General features: G+C 39.5%; 1 protein-coding gene across 8 annotated transcripts in view; it reads left to right on the top strand.

Annotated features, from left to right (window-relative positions):
* The window catches only part of ELF1 (E74 like ETS transcription factor 1), an 87,840-nt gene extending 67,293 nt beyond the window's left edge, over window positions 1-20,547 (top strand). For 6 of the 8 annotated variants that reach the window (XM_038140746.1, XM_038140783.1, XM_038140774.1 and 3 more), the window contains exons 5-9: window positions 228-392; window positions 5,167-5,250; window positions 8,285-8,477; window positions 9,523-9,990; window positions 18,849-20,547. In XM_038140746.1, coding sequence (XP_037996674.1) covers window positions 228-392; window positions 5,167-5,250; window positions 8,285-8,477; window positions 9,523-9,990; window positions 18,849-19,464 — 1,526 coding nt within the window. In that variant the 3' untranslated portion in view covers window positions 19,465-20,547. Of the gene's footprint in view, window positions 1-227; window positions 393-5,164; window positions 5,251-8,284; window positions 8,478-9,522; window positions 9,991-18,848 lie in introns of all 8 variants that reach the window. The other 2 variants (XM_038140791.1, XM_038140796.1) reach the window with 2 other exon arrangements.
* Window positions 20,548-22,190: the final 1,643 nt, after the last annotated feature.

Below are 22,190 nucleotides of genomic sequence, written 5' to 3' on the forward strand. Positions count from 1 at the left end.
AAATGTGCTTTTTGTGGGGTCTGTTCTGTCATTAACTTGTTCTATTTTAGTAGTGCTTCTATGTAAAATGTCGGCCCATATATTGAATTATACACTTGTCTTCTCTCACTGTAAAGACTGAAGTGTCATATTTGATTTTATTCTATTTTTGAGTTTTTTCTCTAAAGCCAGCTTTTTAAAGTCCTCATGGATGCGTGAATATACTCCTTTTGTCCCTTTCCCTTAAGCAACTATGTTTGGTGCAACTGAAGAGGAAGAAATGGTGCCTCCTATCACACACGTGTCAGTCACGCTCGATGGGATCCCTGAGGTGGTGGAAGTTCACCAAGCCCCAGACCCTTATGCTGAGTCACCAGAGACTCCAGAATTTGAACAACCAAAGAAGAAAAAAGGTAAGATGCTACTGGAGAACAGCAGTGTGGAGCAGGAGAGTAGGGGGTTGCATGGTGGCTTCCTTGTGGGTGTCTGGAACCATTTGGGGTGTCAGGCCAAAATAACTGAGTGAGCTCAGCCAGAAATGCAGGGAAAGCATTTTCTTCCTGCATAGTGTGAGCACATGTACAGGTGCTTAGACTAACGATTTTGTAGAGGTAGAAACGATGGCTTATCTTACAGGAATCTCTGCTTGTTCCAATTTATACTTTCTTCTTCAGAGCAGAATTTGCTGCTGAGAATCCAGAAGTACTTTCATTAGCTCTTATTTAGCTTCAGCTGAAAATACTTGATCAGGTCAGAATATGGGATGAGAATGAGGAGGGATTTTTAGCTTTTCTTAAATACTACTGTTTTTTTTTTCTTATTAATAAAATAGCTGCATGCTATAGTAAGTGTTAGTCCCATTTGTAATAGATTACATTTACATAGTGTTGTGATGTTCCACTGCAGTCAGTGTTGTGCCAAAGAGTCATGAAGTGGTGTTAGCCAGACATTCTGTTCCTGTTTTCCACGCTGCTTCAGCATGGACCCCATTAGAGGCTCTGAAGCTGGTGTCTGCAGGAAGAGAGTCATGCTGTACATATAGATGTTAAAAGCTCTTCCAACAAATAATATAAAAAGAAAAATAAACAAAGGAGTTTATGTTTCTGGAACTAATCCTAGGGCTCATCCTAGAGCATGAGGACTTTAATAGGTTCCCCTGTGTAATAGCCTTCCAGAGTAAGGCTTCTACTACCCAGCCATACTCCTGTGGAATAGGAGCATTTTTGCTGCTACTTTTGCTGCTAATTCCAAATGTTGGGAATTGTTATGTGTGAGAGAGACCATATTGGCCTGTGAAGATCTTAGGGAAGCCTCCTGAGCCCCATGTGTGTCACAAGGTCTCACAGGGATGGGTGTGGGTCAGTGAAGTCTCTGATTACCCTGAGAAAGCTGAACTGAAACTGCTGTGGAGGAGAGCTTTACCAGCAGCTGCCCCGAAAGTGCTGCTGGGGAAGCTACTGTGGCTGTGCACACTACTGTGAGATAACCAACTGTAAGAGGATTTTAAACTGGGGGGGTTTTTGTTTGTTCTTCTCTTCCCTTCTTTTTTAATGTTCACTGCTGTGTGGGTCAAAACAAGGAGCTGCTGTCTGCCAGACATTTAACCTCTTTGGTTTGATGCTTTCATACTCTTTTGTGTTGTGCTTCTGCTTACTCCCACTCCTTCCTCCTCCCTAGCTGTAGGTTAGAAAACCAGTTTCTTCACAGAAAATGTGTATTTGTTTTAGGGGAAAAAAAATCTAGAAAAGATGCATCAGCTTAGTGTTTCATTAAGTACTAGTTTTCAGTGAATTCAAGGCTTCTTAAAGTAGATGGTATGGTCTGAGTGATGCACAAGTGTTACTTTAAAATGTCTGGGGATTTGTTGTACAAAAAATTGCTGCAAAATGTTATGAAGTTTATAGTGCACTTTAGGATAATGTGCAGCGTGTGTGTGGGATTTTTTTGGGGTTTTGTGTGTTTGTAGGTTATCTTTTTTCAAAGTATACTCTGTTTCCCTTCTTTTGGTCAATTCTGAGGCATGGCAAAGGATGGTGATCATTTTGCCCTGTCCATATCACTCATGATTTTATACAGTTTTTATAGATTCTATAGACTTCTTTTATAGACTTCTAGCATATATATAAGCCATTAGCTAAAATTAGAGGGATTCACAGTGCAGAACATTGCCAGCTAACTGGGCCAGAATGGCACTGCCAAGTAGAGCTCCTCCAAGAGAATGTTCACTAGAAGCAATGTGGTGGTTTCACTTCCTTTCCTTTTGGCCTTATTGCTGCAGCAGGAGAGCTGTATCCACCCATCTGCTCAAGTCCAAACTCATGTCCAGCATGATGTTTGTACTCATGGATGTCTGAGCACTGAGCTGCTCAGCTATGGATCAGAAAGACTGGAAAAAAAAGGGATGTCAGACAAAGAAGCTTGGAAATATGCTATATTAATACCTTCAGTTCTGTTTTTGCTGTGGAGGATATCTGGCAGCAGGTGGTCACATAAGTTATGTACATCATATTTTAGATATATGTCATTTATTTTGTTTGTACATGCATTTTTTAAAACAAAACTCACTGAAAATAGTGCAAGAAAATGGATTTTACGTTTTCTGGTGTGGTACAAGATACTTGTACCACAGGATGAACATTTCACTGCCTAATGTCACCTTGATTAGTAGCATGAATTTTTAACACGAAGTGTTTTACAGCCATGGAAATAGGAAAGTGAAAACACCAATTGTTAATCCAATTAGCTGTCCAAAATTATGGTAGGCCCACATAAGGCTTAGGTCTTGCACACTTTTTATCCTTCCTCTTTGTAAAATTCTCTCCTAAAAAGGAATGTAGTGATGTACTGTGTAAAACAACAAATTCATGCTCTATTGAAGCAAAGGAGGAAGCATGCTAGTGCTTAATGGGGTTTTTAAAAAATATCTTCTTTTAAACAAAGGAAACATATCTGATGTGTCTCTGTTAACTGGTTTTTTTGATGGTATCAGTCAGTGCCTGGAGATTATAGCTCACAGTGTAGTCTAAACCTATCCAAATAAAGTATCTCTAGCCCAGATATACAGCAGTAACAGCAATACATTTCTGTAAATAAGTTTCACATCCTCCTTCACTGGTTTCTAATTTTGGATGACTTCTTACAGAGTCCTGAAGTAGTCTAGGCTGAAGAAAGAGAGCCTAGAATTGCTCTTGCAGTCGTATTCATATGTAGTAGCCTAGCTTATCTCTAATCAGAAGTGCATAAATTATATGGGATCACTACTTAAGTTTCCTGAAGCTGACTAGGAGTAGTTCAGTCCTGACCTAATTGAGCTCTCATCCACTTCATTGCCTTTTAAGAACTGAACTCATTTAGACATAATGCCTAAATTAGTGATATCAAAATAACACTCCCTACTCCTTGATGGCTACATTTGCACCTGTTCAAGAGGCGAAATGAGACAACAGAGTCTTCCCACATCTCTAATGGGGAAAGCACTTAGCCAAAGTTACCCGGAGGGGCTTCTTGTGTGTTAGAAGCTCATCCTTGCGAGTGACTTCATCTAGGACATTTTAGGTAAAACACACATTTCTGCAACTGCAGTGGTGAGTGGAGAAAAGCTGCTAAAAATGTACTCCAGTAGTTCTTTATCCTTTCATATCATGATATATTAACAAAACAATGTTGTAGGCTTTCCTCCCTCCTACCTTCTTTCAAATCAAGGACATTACTGGCCAAAACAGTGGGTGTCATTTGTGTCCCGTTCTCAGTCATGAATCCTGTCTGGATGAAAGCAAGAAAATTAGAGGTTTTGTTTACTCACTATAGCTCTCTCAACTAGCTATCCCATGCCTCTCCTCCTCCATGCACTGTCAAAAAAAAACCTAAAAAAGAGGTATAAAAATGGACTTGGCAAGATTGCTAATGTCAGAAAGCAAGTGCTTTAATCAAAGTTTCTTATGATTTCTCTATAGATACCGGAAGTTTAAGATGAAGGAAATAGTGCAGGCTGGCACTGAGCTGTTGGGTTTTTTTTCGGAGCTAGTGAAAATGCTCTCTCACTCTGCAGCAGAGCTGTTTCCTTACTAAAACAGCCCCTCAAAACAAAACCAAAACTGGAAAGTTAGAGTGTATGGGATTGCACAGACCTTTTGGTCTTGCCTCTTTAGAACATCAACTCTTTTGTAGTGCAATAAACAGAGAAAAAAAAATCCTTTAGATCTTTAACTATGGCAGTGTTCCATCTGAACTAGAAATATGTTTCTCTGAGTCTTGTATATGCTTAGTCTATTTTACCTCTCAAAAGATTATAGGTAATAATATAAGTAACATCAGTGTAGTAACGGGGCGCTGCAAAACCTGGTAAGATAAATTCTTTTTTCATAAGAAAGTTCTGAAAGCCTCTGATTAATTACATCACCTGTAAAAGCTGCCATTGCAGGGAATGAGAACTAATAAAAGATTATGTTCAAGGTTTTATACTGAAAAATATTTCAGCATGACTTAGCTTTTTTGTTTTCCCTTTTGTGTCAGTAGTTGATTTCTCAACATTTTCAAATGAGTGCTCTTCATTTTTGTAATCAGTTTTAAGTAACTTCTTCCTTCTAGTCTTCCTCACCAGAGAGCCACCATGCTTATGACTTTAAAAACTGGTATTTTTTCAGACCTGTTGCTGTTTCTTCTGATGTTCATCAACAAGTGACTTCCCTTTACCTGCAGCCACCGTAAAAGACAATAGGACTGAAAAAAATGTCTGTTTTACATGACAGTGTAGTTTGCTGCTGTCAGTGAACTTGCAATAGATTAAACAAGGAGACAAGCTTGTTTTGTCCCTACCTTCCATTTTGGCAATGAGTGAACATGATAGTGCTCTGTATTTTATCTAGCTTTTCCTGTTTAAGCCCTTACACATAGTTAATAGCTTATTTTTCTCTTGTCTGTTTCAAGTGCTCTTAAGAGTACCTAAATAGCCACAGAAATTTCCAGTGTAAGTGGGCTTCAGGAAAGTGCATAGTGTAGTCTTTTTTTAGAAATATAGTAAGAGCATAGGAGGTCCGTCCTGCCATAGAAAAAGAAGTTCAGCACAGAACTAAGTTCCCAACTTAGTAGAAATTTATTCTTTTTTGAATTGGAGAAACGAATTTCTTCCCTTTTTAGGTACTTTCTTTTTTCTTAAGCTGCAGTTGACTTACCGATGATTTATTTCAGGAAAGAAACCAAAGCCGTCTCGTTCTGAGTCCCCTACTACAACTCCAAACATATCTGTGAAAAAGAAAAACAAAGATGGAAAGGGTAAGTCCAAATAGTTGTCGCCAAAATGTTTAGGAGAATATAGTTTCTGAGTGATCTGTAAAAAGAAAAAATTCACCAGTTCACTTGTGATGCAAACGTAGGTCTTGTGTTTAGGGGTGGTTAACATCTCAAGGCAAGGAAAAGATGAGCACAGAGTTTTCTTGGTGAAATACTCAGTTTCTTGGGAGAATAATGTATTTGTCACTTTAGTTGCAAGGGTTCTTGGAAACTCTTCAACATCCCTGCTGAGTTTGCTGTGTTTTGAGTGAAGTCTTAGGGAGTGCTTTGCATTATATTAATGCTTCTTAGACTGTGGTTATTTTGACAGATGATCTTTGCAAATGTGTTCCATCTGTATGTGTCTAATTCTGCATGAGGCTAACCAAGCCTGCCAGTTGGCAGCAGGAAGTACCAAGTCCTGAATTTGGAAAAAAGTTATAGCACAGCTTTAACACTTGGGCAGAAAACTTGGGGGTTTGATACTTTCATTCCTTCTGTGTTTAAAAGGTAGAATAAAAAGAAATGCCACATAACTGATACAATAAATCAGCCTGAAGTGCTCAGCCTGAAGTGTTGCTCAGCCTGAAGTGTTCAGTAGTTCCTGTGAGTTTTGTCAACAGCTTTGACAAAAGGGTTGCTTTGCTGTGGGGTCCAACGCTGCACCCATGCCCAGGCTGGTGTTAGAAGGGAAGGCTGATTCCCGGCCCCAGCGAGCTGTGCTGCCCCCAGTGGGAGCTGGAAATGAGCCTCCCCTGTGTCACAAGGGCCTGCTGCATGTGACAGATGTGCTTGCATGCATGCAGTGCTTGCCAGCACAGCAGCCTAGCCAGTCCTGGACACTGGTGGCAAAAGAATTACACTCTTGAGGTCGGAAAAATTTCTACTCTGAAAAATGAGTATGTTGGGTTTTTGTTTTTTTTTTCTTTTGAAGATGAATTTTCTGCAATAACAGGAAGAAAAACCTGTTGGCAAACAATAAATATTTTACATGTTAATGCCATTAATTTTAAATATGCATGATTGTATTTTTTAAATTAAAACCTGATTTTTATGTAAAAATGAAAGGAATATCAGAGGAACATCCAAGTGGTGCTTAGATGAAATGATAGAAAATATGGAAGCAGCTAGACACAAAATGAAAAGGCAGAAGAGTCTAATAGTTTTGTCGATGATAGCAAGGATACTCCATAATTCACATTTGTTCATTGTTACAAAGTTGCTAATTTTGAAGGGAATAAAATGGACCATGTTGTCTCAAACCACTGCTTGTTATGAAACCCATTTGTTTTGCATTTTTAGGAACACAAAATTGAAGTAAAAAGCATAGTAATACAACCATCCGTGGCAGGGAAGCAGCTAGAAAATCACAAGAGCTGCCTGTCTGTTACCTAGGGGGAACTTGTATGCTAAAATTACAAGCTCTCCATGCAATTACATGATACAATCCGTAGAGAAAACTGAATTTTCCACATATTTCTTTTTCTGCTATGACTCAGAGGAGGTTAAATATTCTGCCTGTAAGTAAAGCAAACCTGTTTTTTGCAGTCAGTCTTCTTCACAGTGATTTTTAGTGGCTAAGAAGTGACAAATTTTCAGGTTGCCTTGATGCAGTTGAGCATTTTTAGTCTAGACTATAACAAAAACACCCTGGATTAGGTGGGAAATGGCTGGGAATGCTCTCATTCCTGCCTGACATTGTGTCTTGCCTAAGCAGTCTGGTTTTGCCTTTGGGGTATCTGAGGGCTGGGAGGCTGGTTTATGTGAACTGGGAGACATGTGTTGCAAAGGCAGTGTTTTTTCTCTAGGAATGCTCATTTTTCAAGCTTCCACCTGCTGAAGGAGCTGCTAACATTTTTATGTTGGCAACGCTGATGACTTTGATGAATATTTGCTAAATCTAGTTTATAATTTAGTATTATAGGAATTTCAATTTTTAAGAGATCTCTAATTGGAAAAAGGCTCAGACTGATGGTTGTAAAGTTGAAAAAATTTGCTGGGTTAAATTGAAGCTATGAAAAGAGAGCCTGTCACCTTCTGATCTGCTGGGCATCATTTTTTATGAAACTTCAGCACATGCTATCCTTGCTGTTTTTGCACAGCTACTTGTGGGAGGTGATACAAGAAGTTTTTTCTTGCTTTCTCAGACTAACAACTAAGAAGCTTATGTGCAGCTTCAGATTCCCAAAAGAACATCAAACACCAAAAGCCTTAAAAAGAAAAATGGAAAAAGGGTCTCATTAGTCGCATGAGTTTAGACTCCTTAAATGTGGTTTTGGAAAAAAAATGAAAATTTTGTGCTAGTTTTAAGTATTCACCATCTGTGATTTTAATACTTTTCCTTTATATGTGGCAAACACTGAACAGATGTGATGGATTTTCATATAAAATTGTTTGTCCCCACTTGTTTGTAAAATGAAATTTGAATGTTGTCTACCAGCAAGCACAAGCACTCACTGGATTAAAAAAATTACCTTTTTCTGTACTTTGTTGTTGAAGGTTTGCCTGCCTCAGCACATATCACCGATTGCCCCGCATAAATCTCATTGTTAAAGGCAAGGATTTTGTTTAGCCTTTTAAAGGATTATAACACTCACCTCGATTCAGCAAAGCATCTAAGCAACAGCTTAATTACCAGCATTTTTAGGGGGCAGAACTGAACATGTTCCTTTTCAAGGCAAAGCAATAGTGACTGCTTCTGTAACTGGATTAGGCAGGAGGGAAATGGGCACATGGGTGATTAATGCTGTCTAATGTTGGTGGTCCAGCATTGGCTGTAGGTTACAGAGTGGCTGGGGTATTTGGACACCTAGATTATGATAACTCACAAGATTATAATAACTTCCCTTCCCATGCCCTTCCATCACTATTTCCTAGTCTTGATGATATATTATAATGTGTTTTGTAAAGATATCAGCTTCTTAATTTTAAGATTATTAACATATGGCCAAATAACTTCTTTTTCTTTCTTCTTTTTTTCCCCTTTGTTTTGTTTTTGGGTTGTTTTTGTTTTGTTTCGGAAATTCTTTTATTCTAGGAAATACAATTTATCTCTGGGAGTTCTTACTAGCACTGCTCCAGGACAAAGCTACATGTCCTAAATATATCAAATGGACTCAAAGAGAAAAGGGCATTTTCAAACTGGTGGATTCCAAAGCTGTGTCCAGGTTGTGGGGAAAACACAAAAACAAACCTGACATGAATTATGAAACAATGGGTAGAGCTCTCAGGTATGTGCATTTTTAAGAGTAGATTGTTTTTGTTGCTTTAATGTTCGTATGCATTAAATGCCTCATCTAATTTGAATAACACAAAAATCTAGTATTCTATTAGTTTGAGAAATGAAAATGTTATTTCAGCAAAATAAATTAGCTAACTAAAATTAATCCTCCCTAACCTCAATTCCAAGTCAGTCACCTTCAGTTTCAGCATAGACATATTTCAGTACTGCTGCAAAACTGCATCTTCACAGTCATACACAGGTAAGTAAGAGATTGAAGATTTCAAGTGGGACAAGCCTTTCACATTAAATTTCAATCTATTTTCAAAAAACCTCACCAACATTCATGTGTATTCATTAAGTTATTTCTACTTGTTGCCCACAATTCCATCTCCAATGGAAAATACAGTTTTAGAATTCAGTTCTGGTTTCACTTCTCTGAACTTGTGTGTACAGACAGTTCTAAAACAGAATCGTGTGGCACTGCCTGTCAGGCTGAGAGTTTTCTCATACATAAAAAAACGTAAAATAAGTAGACAACCATGAAGCTTCAGTCTTATTTTATGATTGATAATTGTCCAACTGAGTCATATGCATTTCTTTTCACTTCCCCTCACCTTGGTGTGCGTAATTTCAAGTTGTCCTGCTAATTTGTAAATATAACAGAAATAGTGCTCTCCTGTCCTGTTCCCTTCACTTTGTTGTAGCTAAAATGTCTCCCTGTGCTCACTGGTGATTAAACGAGAATTCAGATTACTTAAAAAACTGTAGGAGTCAAAAGGAGAATTGGAAGTTTCATGCAACTTTTTACAAAGTGTGAGTTGGTAGCAGGTTTGCCTAGTCAGGGAGTTGACAGATGTTGACAGATGACAAAAAAAAAGTTGTTTGAGGAAAAAAAGTACACTATTAAATTTGCTACTTTTTATAATGAAGAAACTAGACACATAAAAGTCTTTTGACTTGCTGGTGCTGTGTTTATTTTCTGGGAGTTTTGTTCCTTTGTTTTGTTTTTGTCAGAAAACCTGTGTAACTTGATGTGTGTGCACTTTAAACAGATACTACTACCAAAGGGGAATCCTTGCTAAAGTAGAAGGTCAGCGCCTGGTGTATCAATTTAAAGACATGCCAAAAGATCTCATCTATATTGATGATGAAGATGCCAGCCCTAGCACTGAATCATCAGATTCAACTCTGCTCTCACCTGCTGTGGCCAACAGAAACCAATCAAGCAGAACTAGAGCGTCTGCAAATGCAGGAACAAAGGGAGGATCAGCCTCAGTGGTAAAAACAGGAAACTCCAAGCCTGCTAAGCTGAAGGAGCAAGTGGAAGTTGTACAGCAGCAGACATCTGGCTTGAGTTCAGAAGTTTTGAGGACAATACAATCTCCACAGCCAGTACAACCTGCTCAGCTTTTTCGGACAGTTCATGTAATGCCGTCATTGCAGCCCCTCACAGAAGGACAAGCAGCTGTAACCAGTAATGTTCCGGATGAATCGTTAAATTCCTCAGTTCAGAATATAAGGTAAGAAAATGTACAGAAAATAAATATTTGAATGGTAATATATTCACTGGATGATGGCTAGATAGACTTGATTCTTTGTTTTGCTTCCAAGAAATGCTAGTCTTCCAGTTTGGTTGAAGTGAAATGATGTCTTTGTGGCTAATCCTCGGGATTTAGAGTTACTACAGCAAATTATGACAGGTACACACATAACTGTACTGACTATGGTGGAGGGAACCTCATCTTTTTCCATAGTGTTAGGCTTGGTGCATATCATTTAATAAGGAAAAATATACAACTTCTCTTTAAAACTGACATTGTCAGTTCTGTCCCACAGCAGGAGTTGTGTTTTTGTGTCTGCTTTTACACTAGTGTCCTTGCTTTTGAATTATACATGGTGGGTCTGCATGATACCTTCAAAATTATTTTCCTTCTTGCTTATTAATTTTTCTTCGTAAGAATTTTTGTCATCTTCTGTATTGTCCCCTGTTACAAGGAAAAGTCCCATATTACCTACTCTTGCATTTTGCTGCTGTTACAAGAACAAGTTCTTACGATTGTAGGAAACAATTAACAGACCAATCCTTTGGGAGCTGTGCATCTGCAGACATTTGGGAGCCAGTCATGCTTCCATGCTTTATCTGTGAGTCAGCTGGCTGACACTACACAGCACTTAAGCATCATGACTCTTTTGCACTTACCTCTTGGTAGCAGGATTTACTTGTAAAAAAGGACAAAGGCAACATAGTAAAAGGAAAGCAGCACAGACATAATTGAGGTTATACTGAACCATATAAGTCAGCAGAACAATAATACTAAACATGAATGGGGGAAAGTTCAGCAATTTGCATAGTTAAATAGCTCTAGGCTAGACCTACACTAGATTATGGATCACAAACAATATCAGTAGTATAGATGTTATAAGGAATGGTAACAACAAACAGAAGTATCTGTAAGACTTAAAGCAGGCAAGAAGTCCAGTCAAATGTTTGGAAAACTATTCCGTGACATTATGACATCCAATTACTGCACTACAGTATTTCCCAGTCAGACCTTGGGTAATAGGCTAAGGGAAAAAATAGTAGAGATGATACATGTGTGAAACTCAGATGAAACAGAAGCCTTAAATCCTTAGAATTCTGTATTATCTTGGTCCACATCCATTGTTTTTAACCAGAACATTATTCCATGAAGTCTCTAACTGTACTTAGCCAAGATGACAAAGTGAAGGAGTTCAAACAGAAGCATCAAACCTTTTCAGAATGGTATAGAAGTACTGCTGATTAACAAAGTTTATACTAAAGGGTCTGAGCAGTTAAAGTGAAAATAAAAACTACAATCCAGACTTTTTTTGTGTGCTTTTAACCAAGTAGGGACAAGCTGCAAAATAGGTGCTGATGAGTCTTGTGCAATAGACACTGCCCATTTCAGGCTCTCAAAATAGAATTTCTGACAGATATATTTCTGCTCAGCTTCAAAAGGCAAGCTTCAAATAGTTAGTTGAGGTAGAATGACATACTGAACATTTTTCAGAGCATATGTTTTAGGTCTTGTTTTATAATAATGCTGAAACAACAGTTTGATCAGACAGCTATAAATCTTAGGCAGATGAATGTACACATTCTGAATTGCTGCAGCAGGGCTTCTGTAAGGGTTGAAATAAATGGTCTGCATGATTTGAAAATGTACAGCAGGTATGGCTGCCATTGTAGACTAAGAACTGACAAACCTTCTGATGTATGCACACACTCTGGTGTTGTGGTTGGAGCCACTTTATAGTGTGGGAAGCATGAAGACAAATAGCAGCTTTGGTTGCCAGTTGCTGTTCAGTGGCTGAGGCATGTAAATAGCCAAGATCATTTGGGCAAAACAGCAACCGGGATCTGGTAATGATCCTCAAAAGGTTTTCTTATGCATGCCAGTTAATGGTTGGGCTCTGTCTTGAAGCGTGAACATCTTGAACCCATATAATTTGTCTTATGCAATTTAGTTTCTAAAGTTTTACTCATGTAAATGTTCACCCCTCTTCTTCATGGAAATAAATGTTTTTCCCACTGCAGCAATTTGCTTCTGTTCTGTTGTGAGAAAAAATATAATAGAGAAAATATTGAGCATCTTTGAGGTCAAAACAATTGGTTTCTTAACACTTAACCATAGCCTTCAGAGAATGTTTGAATGTGCATCTTCTCTGCTAAGGTTCTTGGTAAAAGAGTCATATTTGAAGATTGTTGTGAAGTGCTTTTGTCATCATCCCTGACTTCCACTAGGCAGCACTGCCTGGTACAGACCATTCCCAAAGCATCACTGGGAAAGTGTTGCAGCCCAAGGCTCAAGTTCCCCAAGGCCTCTTGGCAATTCTCAAAGGAATGGGCATGTTGATATAAATCTGTGGTTGGCTCTTCACGAGACAGGCAGTGACTTCATTTATAGCTGCACAAAGCTTGCATCTTACTCTGAAGTGGAGAGGTCTTGGCTTTTGGATGGCTTTTGATGTGCTTTTTAGAGAAGTTTTGGTGCTGCTCTATGAAAGGGAGACAAGGAGAAGTGTTACTTACAAAGGATAAAAGTCTCTTCTTCAGCCTCAGTGCTTAAACAGAAAGGCTGTGATGTGCTAACTGAGGCTTGGGAAACGGGGCAGGAGCAGGGTCAGGTCAAGCAAACTGGGTTTTGCTGACTGCAGAAAACATCTAGTATCCTCATTGGGAATATTTGGAATTGCAAACACACTGCTGTTCTGCAGGTCTAACTGTTCTGGCTTGGTGTATGCAGGCACAGTAACTGTAGACTCCAGTCATGCAACTGGGATCTGAGTTTGGCACCACATGTTTCCAGTGAGAACACAAAACCAAAAATGCCTCTCTGGATGAGCATTTTATTGCTTACTTTTTCAGATAGGCCAGCTTTTGTGAGGAAAAAAAGGTTTCTTTGAATTTCGTGCTTGTAAAATTATTCTGTTTAAATCAGAATAACGGACACAGGCTAACCAGAATACCTGGATTACTGGAGTAGTTCTGTTTTGCCTTGGAATTAAGAGGCACTGGCCTGGGATTCAGCTCTGCATACATTGGCTCATTTTGAGCAATAAAGGGCATCCTTTCTGTTGCTGCAGAAAGTGTACCTCTCTTGTTGGGCTAGCGACTTACCTTGCTTAGGGCATCCTACAGGCCTGAAAGGTGCCCGTGTTTGGACAAGTAAATTTCTCCCTTAAATGATGAGGACTGCAAATAAAGAGAGATGCATTTTCATTTGTCTTTAATCTAGTGTAGTAGTGATTTAAGATGGAGTGAGAAGAGATTCTTATGTTACTTACAGTTCAGAGAATATCATATAGGGAGTAATTTTAACTTATATGTCTGTCTCTGCTATTGGCTGTATGGGACATGGCTGAACCTTCTAGCTGGTAGCTCTGTATGCCAAGAAACTTGCAATTAGCTGACTTTTGACAAACCCTGTGAAATGTTTTAGCACACTTCACGTTTTAATCTATTTCTGTCAAAATTCAGCTTGCTTATTCCTTTCTGTAGTTGCAAGTTGTCATTGTGGTAGCTTGGACAGAGCACGTTAAAAGACCAGAATCCTGACTCAGTTCTGTAGCTGGGGGAAAGCAAATACAGGCCACAGAGGACCAATGGGATATGCTCTCTGTGTTCACTTCTGAACGGGAGAACCTCAACATGATGAATCAACCACATTTTTCATCTTGATCTTTCTGCAACCTTCAAGGTAGACAATGACTTTTGAAGGTGACACAAGCATGGATTGCAGTGGCAGGATCCTGATTCAAGAGGAGGAGGAAGTAGCTGAACATGAATAGTGTTTTTTCAGGGCATGAGCATTCTGAGTAAGAACAGCAATGAAGCTAAGAATTCACCAACACTGTGTATTGGTCCCAGTAAGCAGAGTCAATTGCCTTTGAAAGCCATGTGTACCCAAGCAAACACATGCTTTCTGCTGTTGTTCCATAATCTGTTTCTGTGTCCAGGCTGTGATGCTTTGGTGGTCTGATTGCAGCAATGCTGATGCTGGGAAAAAAAAATTGCCTAGCAGGAGTTTATCAACTCTGAATAAGTGATTACAGCTGCTATATCAAATGAAGTGTCTTCATCTCATACCTTATATAGACATTGTCTTGTGTAAGTTGCACAGTGAATGTCGGCATTATTTTCTCTAATGTTCCTTCACACCCTATCTCTATTGGCTTTGCTCGAGCTCATGCAATCCCACAGACACAGGGAACCAGTCTGGCACTGTTCTTCTGAGACTTTGCATTGATGATCTGCTTTCAGACCCTTTTTCTTGAATAAGAGCAAGAGTCCCATCTGCATGATGTCAGCTAGTGTTGTAGCCCATCACTCCTGTGCCATTTCTATAGGTCTCCTGAATAAAAACCATCACAGGTGTAAGTCTGGGTAAAGGGCTCCCTGGGTCTCCTTGGGGAGACATGGGCAAAAGAGGATGATGCCAGCTGTAGACTTGCAAATAATTAAAAACAGCTTCTGAAGACCTTCCTTTGATTGGCCACCATCAGCGCATGTGCTTCGCTTCTGTTTGTAGTTAGGCAGCAGTCTTCTGTCATTGCTCCAAAGGCAAGCCTGCAGCTTTAAAAGTCCTCCAACACACTGACTAGTAAGTACTGTTGGATCTGGCTCACTGCTGCTGCTATGCTTCCCCAAAGGAAGGGAAACAGGGGACTGTTATAAAGAGCTCATCTCTGTAATCTCTTAAGTGAAGGCTTGACTGCAGTCCAGGTTTCAGACTGGTGAGAAAAATGTCCTTCCTGAGGGAGATGCTGGTCAGAAATAGACTGTGGGCTCAGTGGGCTTCTACAAGAAACTGTGATTTAGCTTACAACAGGGTATGTTTCTCAGAGCACAGTTCCAATATGGACAACTTTTATCACAGCAAAGACTTTGCTTATAACCAAACATTTTGATTTTCCTGCCGCTAAAGGTGACCTTTCCTTAAGCCTACTTCTGAACTAATTTCTGAGACATGCAAGAAGGTGGCTGCTTATCGACAGAAATCACTATAGTGTCATCTAATCAGATTAATTTTGTTTCTGCACAATAAGAAGATATCCATAGAAGCTCTCTTTCCATGTCTTTGGCACTGCTGAAAGGGGTGGAGGTTCCACAGCTCTGTTAGCAGCAAAGTTCCTGAGTTTTAATTCAGGTGACTGTGCAGTTTTGAAAAATTCTGGAAAGAAGACTGTTAGACTTTGTGGTTCAGTAAAAAGGACACCTTGAGAGTTGAGTCCTCTGCTTCTGTCCTCTCTTACCTCTCTCTATGTATTTCTTAATATTCCTCTTCATTTCATTTTATGACTGTGCTGTGAAATACTTGGTTTACCTTGGCTTGCAGCTTCAATATTTTTGGTATCTTCTCCATCTCATAAATTTCTCATAAATTACCATAAATAAACTTGTTTTTCTTGCCTGTCACTATTTATCTCTTGATGAGCTAATAAGATATTGCACAATTCTAGGCCATTAAGAGTAAAAAATGGCCCAAGAAATAGATGATCATTTTCTGCCAAGCTAAAATGACTTCAGAATTTTTGTCATTCTTTTCTCAGCTGTAATCAGATTGAGCAGCAGCAATGGAAAGGAAATTCTGCCATAAAACAATGTTCTTTTTGAAACGTCAGCAACAACTATTAAAATAATCACCCAAAAGATTTGTACCTTAGAGAAGAAAGGCTGTTAGCAAAATGCCAGTGAAATTCAGAAAAATAGCAAAATATAGACTTAAAAGCACCTAAAACAGTGTAGCCCAGTGTTAATAAATCACCTTAATTATTGTATACCTTTTTTTTTTTTTTGTAAAACACACAAAATGATTACCCAAGCTGTATCTTTTTCAATTGTATTCAAGGCAAATACTTTAGGAAGATAGATTTTTTAGTTAGTAAAATCAGGTTTAACAACTGAGGCAAATGTTTTGCTTAGCTACCATTAGCATAACTAAATATTTATGATGTGCTTGTACAGCTACCTGCTGCATGCAGGTAGCAAGTACACCCTGTGTGTGTATGCATATACGTCAATATATATGTGTATCATATATTTGTATCTTGGCTGATGGAGAAGACAATGCATCTGGAGTAAACCTTAGGCACAGGACTGCCTTTCAAGACAACTAAAATGGCTTCAGATTAATATGCAAATACTAATTAGAGTGTGCTGAGACAAGTGGTCTGGTTTTGTCTGTCAGAGCTGTTGCTCCTAGTGCCTTGCAGATACTCCTGCATTGATTAGATGCAGTTCACACATTTTGAGCTTATCCTTCAAAGCCACTTGGCAGCTAGCAGCTTTTATTTTTACAAAACAGCTACAGAACAAGGAAGTAGCTTCCAGATAATACTTGGAGGGCATACCAGCACAGGCTAGCAGCTTTAGCCCCTGCTTTCAAAATTGCAGCTATTGTGTTCTTAATCCTTCAAACTCAGGTAAGATTCTTTGTGGATTAAAGAACTGCCTCGGTATCTATTTTGATACTTTTGATGCTTTTCTAATGGCAAGTGTCAGCTATCTCTCCTTCATAGCTGTTCCACTTGCATTGCTGGTCTCTGTAGACTTTCCTGGGTTGAGCTGTACCTGTCTGACATTTTGATTTTATTACAAGTTTATTTAACTGTAGGTAGTTCGCTTTTTTTTTTTTAAAGAACCTAGTGAATGCCCTCATCCTGTTGCTACTTCTGACACAGTCATTAGTGACTTTTCTGTCAAGGAATTGCTGGGGGAAAAAATAGTTAACACTGATAACCCTTAGGAGACTTGGTATGAGCCTTGGTAATGTAATTCTGAGCCTTGCACTTTAGGCTTGGTTGTTGCTATTTGCTCCAGCACCGAGTTCTCCAGAAGTTTGAAAGAAAGAACCAATCACTGTAGCTGGTGCTTCACTTTCAACCAGCCCCATTTCCATGAACTTCCTGGGGGTTTCTTTTGTTGCGTGAAAAAGGAGCTCAAGATTGACTACTCTGGTGTCAGTCACATCAAATTTTGTGTCATGGTTATGATGGCTGCTGTGATGAGACCTGTGTGGGTGCCTCATTGGCAAGGATTTGGATTTGGTTCGCTGCAGCAGCATTGCTGGGTACTGCAACTGTCTTTCTTGGGAGGAAGAGAAAGTTACAGATGGAAATTTTGTTTCTTGTATTTCCAAGCCATATGTGATCTGGGGAAAAGATTGCCTGCAAGAAGGACTGGCAGCTGGAGGATGCTCAGGGAAGCACTCACGTGCTCTGAGCCTGATACCAGCACGGTTACTGGGCCTGCTCTTGCTGGAGCAGTCTTTGGAGCTCAGCTAGAGGCCTTTCCCAGAGGACTGTGCTGAGTGGGACATGAGAAACCTTCTACATATATTCCTGCACTTGTCTCTGCTGCTGCACTAAGAAAGGGGGAATGCAGCTCCCTGTGCAGCTGGACTATGACCAGCAGCAGCATCTGCATCCACATTGTCCCATAGCTTCAGCACCACCTGAAAGTGGTGCTTTGGTAAGCTTTTTGTTGCAACTGTGGTAGCCAGAGTATGGTTTTAAATGGAAGTTTTGAATATGCTGAATTAGAATCGACTGGTCAGTGGCTAAATATTGAAACGTAGACTTATACAGAGCTACGAAAAATAAATTCTGTGTGGGTAGAAGGAGTGTAGAATGGAGGACATTCCATGGTTGATGTATGGCAGGCAACCCTTACAGCATATCTGAGGTCCAGTCTTCAGAAAGAAGAGCAGGCAATATTGTGCATGGACGTGAAAGTCAACCATGAAGGTTGACAGTAAATTGCTTTCCATCTAAAGTGATTTCAGCAGGGGTATAAATAAGCTAGGAGGTGGAGATAGTTTTTTTGTTTGTTTTGGTTTTTGTTTTTGTTTTTGAGAAAACACAAGGGAAATCTTAAGACTGAAAAGGGGGAGGAGGGCAGGCAGCACTAAACATTGAAGAGAAGCAGGAAGATTGGAGAGAACTCTGCATGATAAACAGAAGGAAAGAAAGATTGCCAGGGACAGCGTGGCATGATGGCATGGAACAAGCTGTGTCAGGGTCTCAAAGCAGTTACCCTTCCCCTCTCCCTCCCCTGGTAACCATTTATGTTTTCTGGGTGTTTTGTTTTGTTTTAATTCGTGTGACTGGAGTATATTGCCACATTTAAGTAACCACTGTGCACTGCAGTAGCTGTGTACTCCAGCAGTACAGCTCTTAATCCTCTAATGTTGTCCCTAGAGCTCTACATCTGTTGACGGTCACATGGTACCCAAGTCTGTTAGCCTGCAATCACTCCTAACTTAAAATGATGTTCTGGAAGCAGATTCTGATCAGCTGTTTTACCAGAAGTTTTGTGTGAGCCTGGCAGACAGGGAACTCTGTGTCCTGGAAGTGGCAAGGTTGTGCCCAGACACTGCTACCATGTGGATACTTTTGAATACAGTTAAATGAATATGTGGATGTCAGGACAATCAAGGCCTGACTTACAAATTATTTAGACTTGTGATTTATTAATTACTTGGTGTAATTCTTTAAATTGATGGCAGATCTCTAGTGGGTTGTGCTTTTGATGTTGGTCAATGCTTGAGGTAGAGGTCTTGGATGTGATTCTAGGTTTCCTGATGAACCACTGAATGTCTCAAAGACAGGCTGTTTAGCTTGGTGATGGCAGTATTGTTCATGTGGGGTACCTTTACTTTGGGAATCATCTTGCCGAATTCAGGGGTCAGATCCAGTTCTTATTTTATTATGAGAAAATCTACTACCACTTTTGGAAATGTTTGGTAAATGAAATGTTTATGATGCCAAATGTTTTTTCTGTAGTAAATCTATCATTATTTTTTCCAAATTCAGCATGGAAGTATTCTGACACAGTAATCTTCTCTAATCTTAGCAGGACTTTGCAGACTCCAACCCAGGTTCCAGTGGTTGTTTCTCCTGGAAATCAGCAGCTGCATACTGTAACACTCCAGACAGTGCCTCTTACTACAGTGATAGCCAGCACAGATCCAGCCTCAGTAACAACAGCACAGAAATTCATTTTACAAGCCATTCCTACTTCCCAGCCCATGACGGTTCTTAAAGAAAACATCATGCTACAGTCTCAGAAGCCAGTCTCACCTCCTTCCTCGATTGTGCTGAGCCCAGCACAAGTTCAGCAGGTGCTCACCAGCAGCGTGCAGACAATTTGCAATGGAACAGTCAACATGGCTTCATCTCCATCCTTCAGCTCCACCAGCCCCGTGGTGACGTTCTCGCCCAGCAGCTCGCAGGTGGTGTCTCAGCCTTCGGGCACGGTGATCACTTCGGTCATTAAAGCCCCGGACACGAAGCAGGCTGGCCTACAAGAAGAGGAAAAGGAGGAGAGTGACAAAGTAGAAGATACTGAGCAGTCAGAGCAGGGATTCCAGCAGCAACCATTTGTGATGGTAGTGTCCAGTTCAAATAATTTCCCATCTAACGTGCAAGTGAAGCAAGAAAATGAGCCATTGGAACCCAATTTGTATTGATAATTAAATAATTACAAAAAAAAAAGACCCTGTGGATGATTATTTTCATAAATGTGATGGGACCTTTTCAGTTATGTATATATTATTTGATTCTGAAGCATGATGTTGCAAAGCTACTAAATTTCTGCAGTTAATTCTTAGAATTCATGCTTTAGGATGGATTTTGATTTTCTGTTAATTGCTAAATGTTATCATATAAATAAAATTATATATTACTCATTTTTCAAAGTACAGGCATGAAGGAACATGCTTTTTATGCTATGAAGACTTTCTCCTGAGGGTGTTGGCCAAAGTTTCAAACTTCCCTTATTTTGTTGTCAGTCTGTTGCCGATTTACATTGCAGTAATGTTATTGTAACCTTTTCTGTTTAATCTGTATTTGTATCACCTTTGGAAGCAGCAGTTAGTTTTAGTAAGACAGTTTCATTCCATGTGTTTGAATTTTTATGATCGAGTATCTGTTTCATATCAGTGAATGACATCAGTTTTAGACTTCGATAACCAGGTATCCTCTTGCATTTTTTGCAGCACAAGCTCTTGTGTGTGCAAAATTGAATATACACTCCTATTGAGAGTACTCAAAACATATATTCCAGAAATGGACAATGCCATGTCTATATTTTATATGAAAACATCAGATATATTTAATTACAGAAGCTACCGGCATCACTACAGGTGCAATGTTTCATGCCATTTTGCACCTATGAATCTTAACAATCTTGCTTTCTACTTCAGATTATTTTGTAAGGGGGGAGGGAAATTGAATATATACAATTTATGCAGTTTTTTGGAGATTAATACTGCTAAGACTTCTTGTTTTTGATTGTAAATACTGTATATTCAATGTTGCAGGGAAGTTTTTTCAGCTAATTTTTTTCCATACAAATTTTTGATAGATGCAAATAAGATCAATAAGATCCTTATGTTTAGAGGTCTAATGTTATATGTATTCATATTACTGAGTGACTTTGTATTTAAAGACAAATTTTTAAATGATGGAGCCCATTGAACCTTGGGTCCTTCTTTTGTATTTTTAATTGGTTTATTATGAAAATAAATCAAATGGAAAAACTCTTTTCTGTATTTTTCTGAAATGTTTTTAATTATTATAATGTTTTGACAATCATTATAAATAAGTAAAATACAGTGAGAAACAGGATAGGGTGATTAGTCAGTGTGGGTCTGTGGTGGAACATGAGCAACTCACAAATCACTTCTGAACAGACTTGAATATCCTTTGAAACTGCAGTAATGTATATTTTTGTAACTGAACTGAAGGTTGAGATAAATCCAGGAACTGGACTTCTCCTTTTCCATCACTTTCTAGTACATTACAAACAAGCAACACAAAATTCTGAGTGTAATTCAGGAAGGTTATTGTAGCTTGTATGATACAACTGACAGCCCAAACTATTAGGGCTTCAAAAACTTGCATGTTGCAGTGTTTAAGCAGAGGGTAAGTTAATAATAAATATTTTGCCTGGTATTATGATTCTGTCAGTATAAAATGAAAGAGTTTCTATGGTTGAATTGATGTTGGAGTTTTATTGATTGGTTGGTAAGGTTAAATATAACTTTAAGGACTAATACTAGAAAAACTAATAGGAGCAGAAGAGTGGCAGAGAGAGTATGGTCTTGCTGCTCAACAGAGGGAACTCTACAAACTATTGAACAAGCAGTTCTCTGCCACAGCTGCTGTGTTAGTTCAATGTTTCTTCCCTCTGACTCTTTGCAGTCAGGCTTCCACCTGCAAACCCAGTGCCTCACGCCGTTTACAGGAAGGCTGGTCATACCCACACCGGTGGTTTTTATCTGGCAGCGCTCCCTGCAGCTGGGGAGCGCTGGCAATATTTTCAGGAATGTGCATAAGCTTTGTGGAAGCATATCTGGTAACAGTCCTCACCCCGAGGGCTGTGTTAGATTGACGGAAGCACTGGAGAGGGAAGCTATTTTTTTAAATCAAACTATAAAATAGGGATGTTTTCCTGTACTACAGTATTTCATAATTCTAGAAAACGTGAAGTGATAATGCTTGACATTAGTGGTTTTAGATACAGGGAAGTTGCTTTGGTGTTTACTGGAAATGTGGGAGGAAAAAAAAATTGCACCATAAGGTTACAGCTTCACCAACAAAACTTCATGCCATAGATGCAGCTCTTACACATGGAAAATGATTTGTCAGTTTAGTTTATGTCAGTTGGAGAAGTGGCGGAAATCTCCAGCAGCAGTAACGTGTCTCCAGCAGCAGACTGTTGTGTAACAGACAGCAAATGGAAATCACTCCTTCCCCACATCCCTTGGGCTCTGGTGTGCCAGCCAGGTGGATCTGTACTTTGAACTCTCTTTGATATGGCAAAGGAAGGGAGAAGCTGGAGTAAATCATAAAATGAGAGCTCACATTGGAAGTTTGAGCAACCCCTCCCCTGTCACATCTGCCTTTGTGCCTGTGGCAGCAGCCAAACAAAACACGACAGCTAAAATCCCAGCCGCTTCTGAGTCAGAAAATAAAAATTGAGGCCGCAGTTCTTTTCCACACGTGTGTGAAGCCACAGAGGAGAAAAAGGCACTTGTTTATTTTTGAGGCATTTCACAGAAGGAAATTCCATCTGGAGGAGGCGGAGGAGGATGGAGGCCTCAGGCTGCCTTTGGGAAGTCCTGTCCACCACCCTGTTGTCCTGAACGTGGGCTGGGTGCTTGGTGCACAGCAGCAGCTGACGCACTGAGAG

The sequence above is a fragment of the Motacilla alba genome, chromosome 1 (genome assembly GCF_015832195.1).
Source record: "Motacilla alba alba isolate MOTALB_02 chromosome 1, Motacilla_alba_V1.0_pri, whole genome shotgun sequence".
Classification (NCBI taxonomy): Eukaryota; Metazoa; Chordata; class Aves; order Passeriformes; family Motacillidae; genus Motacilla; species Motacilla alba.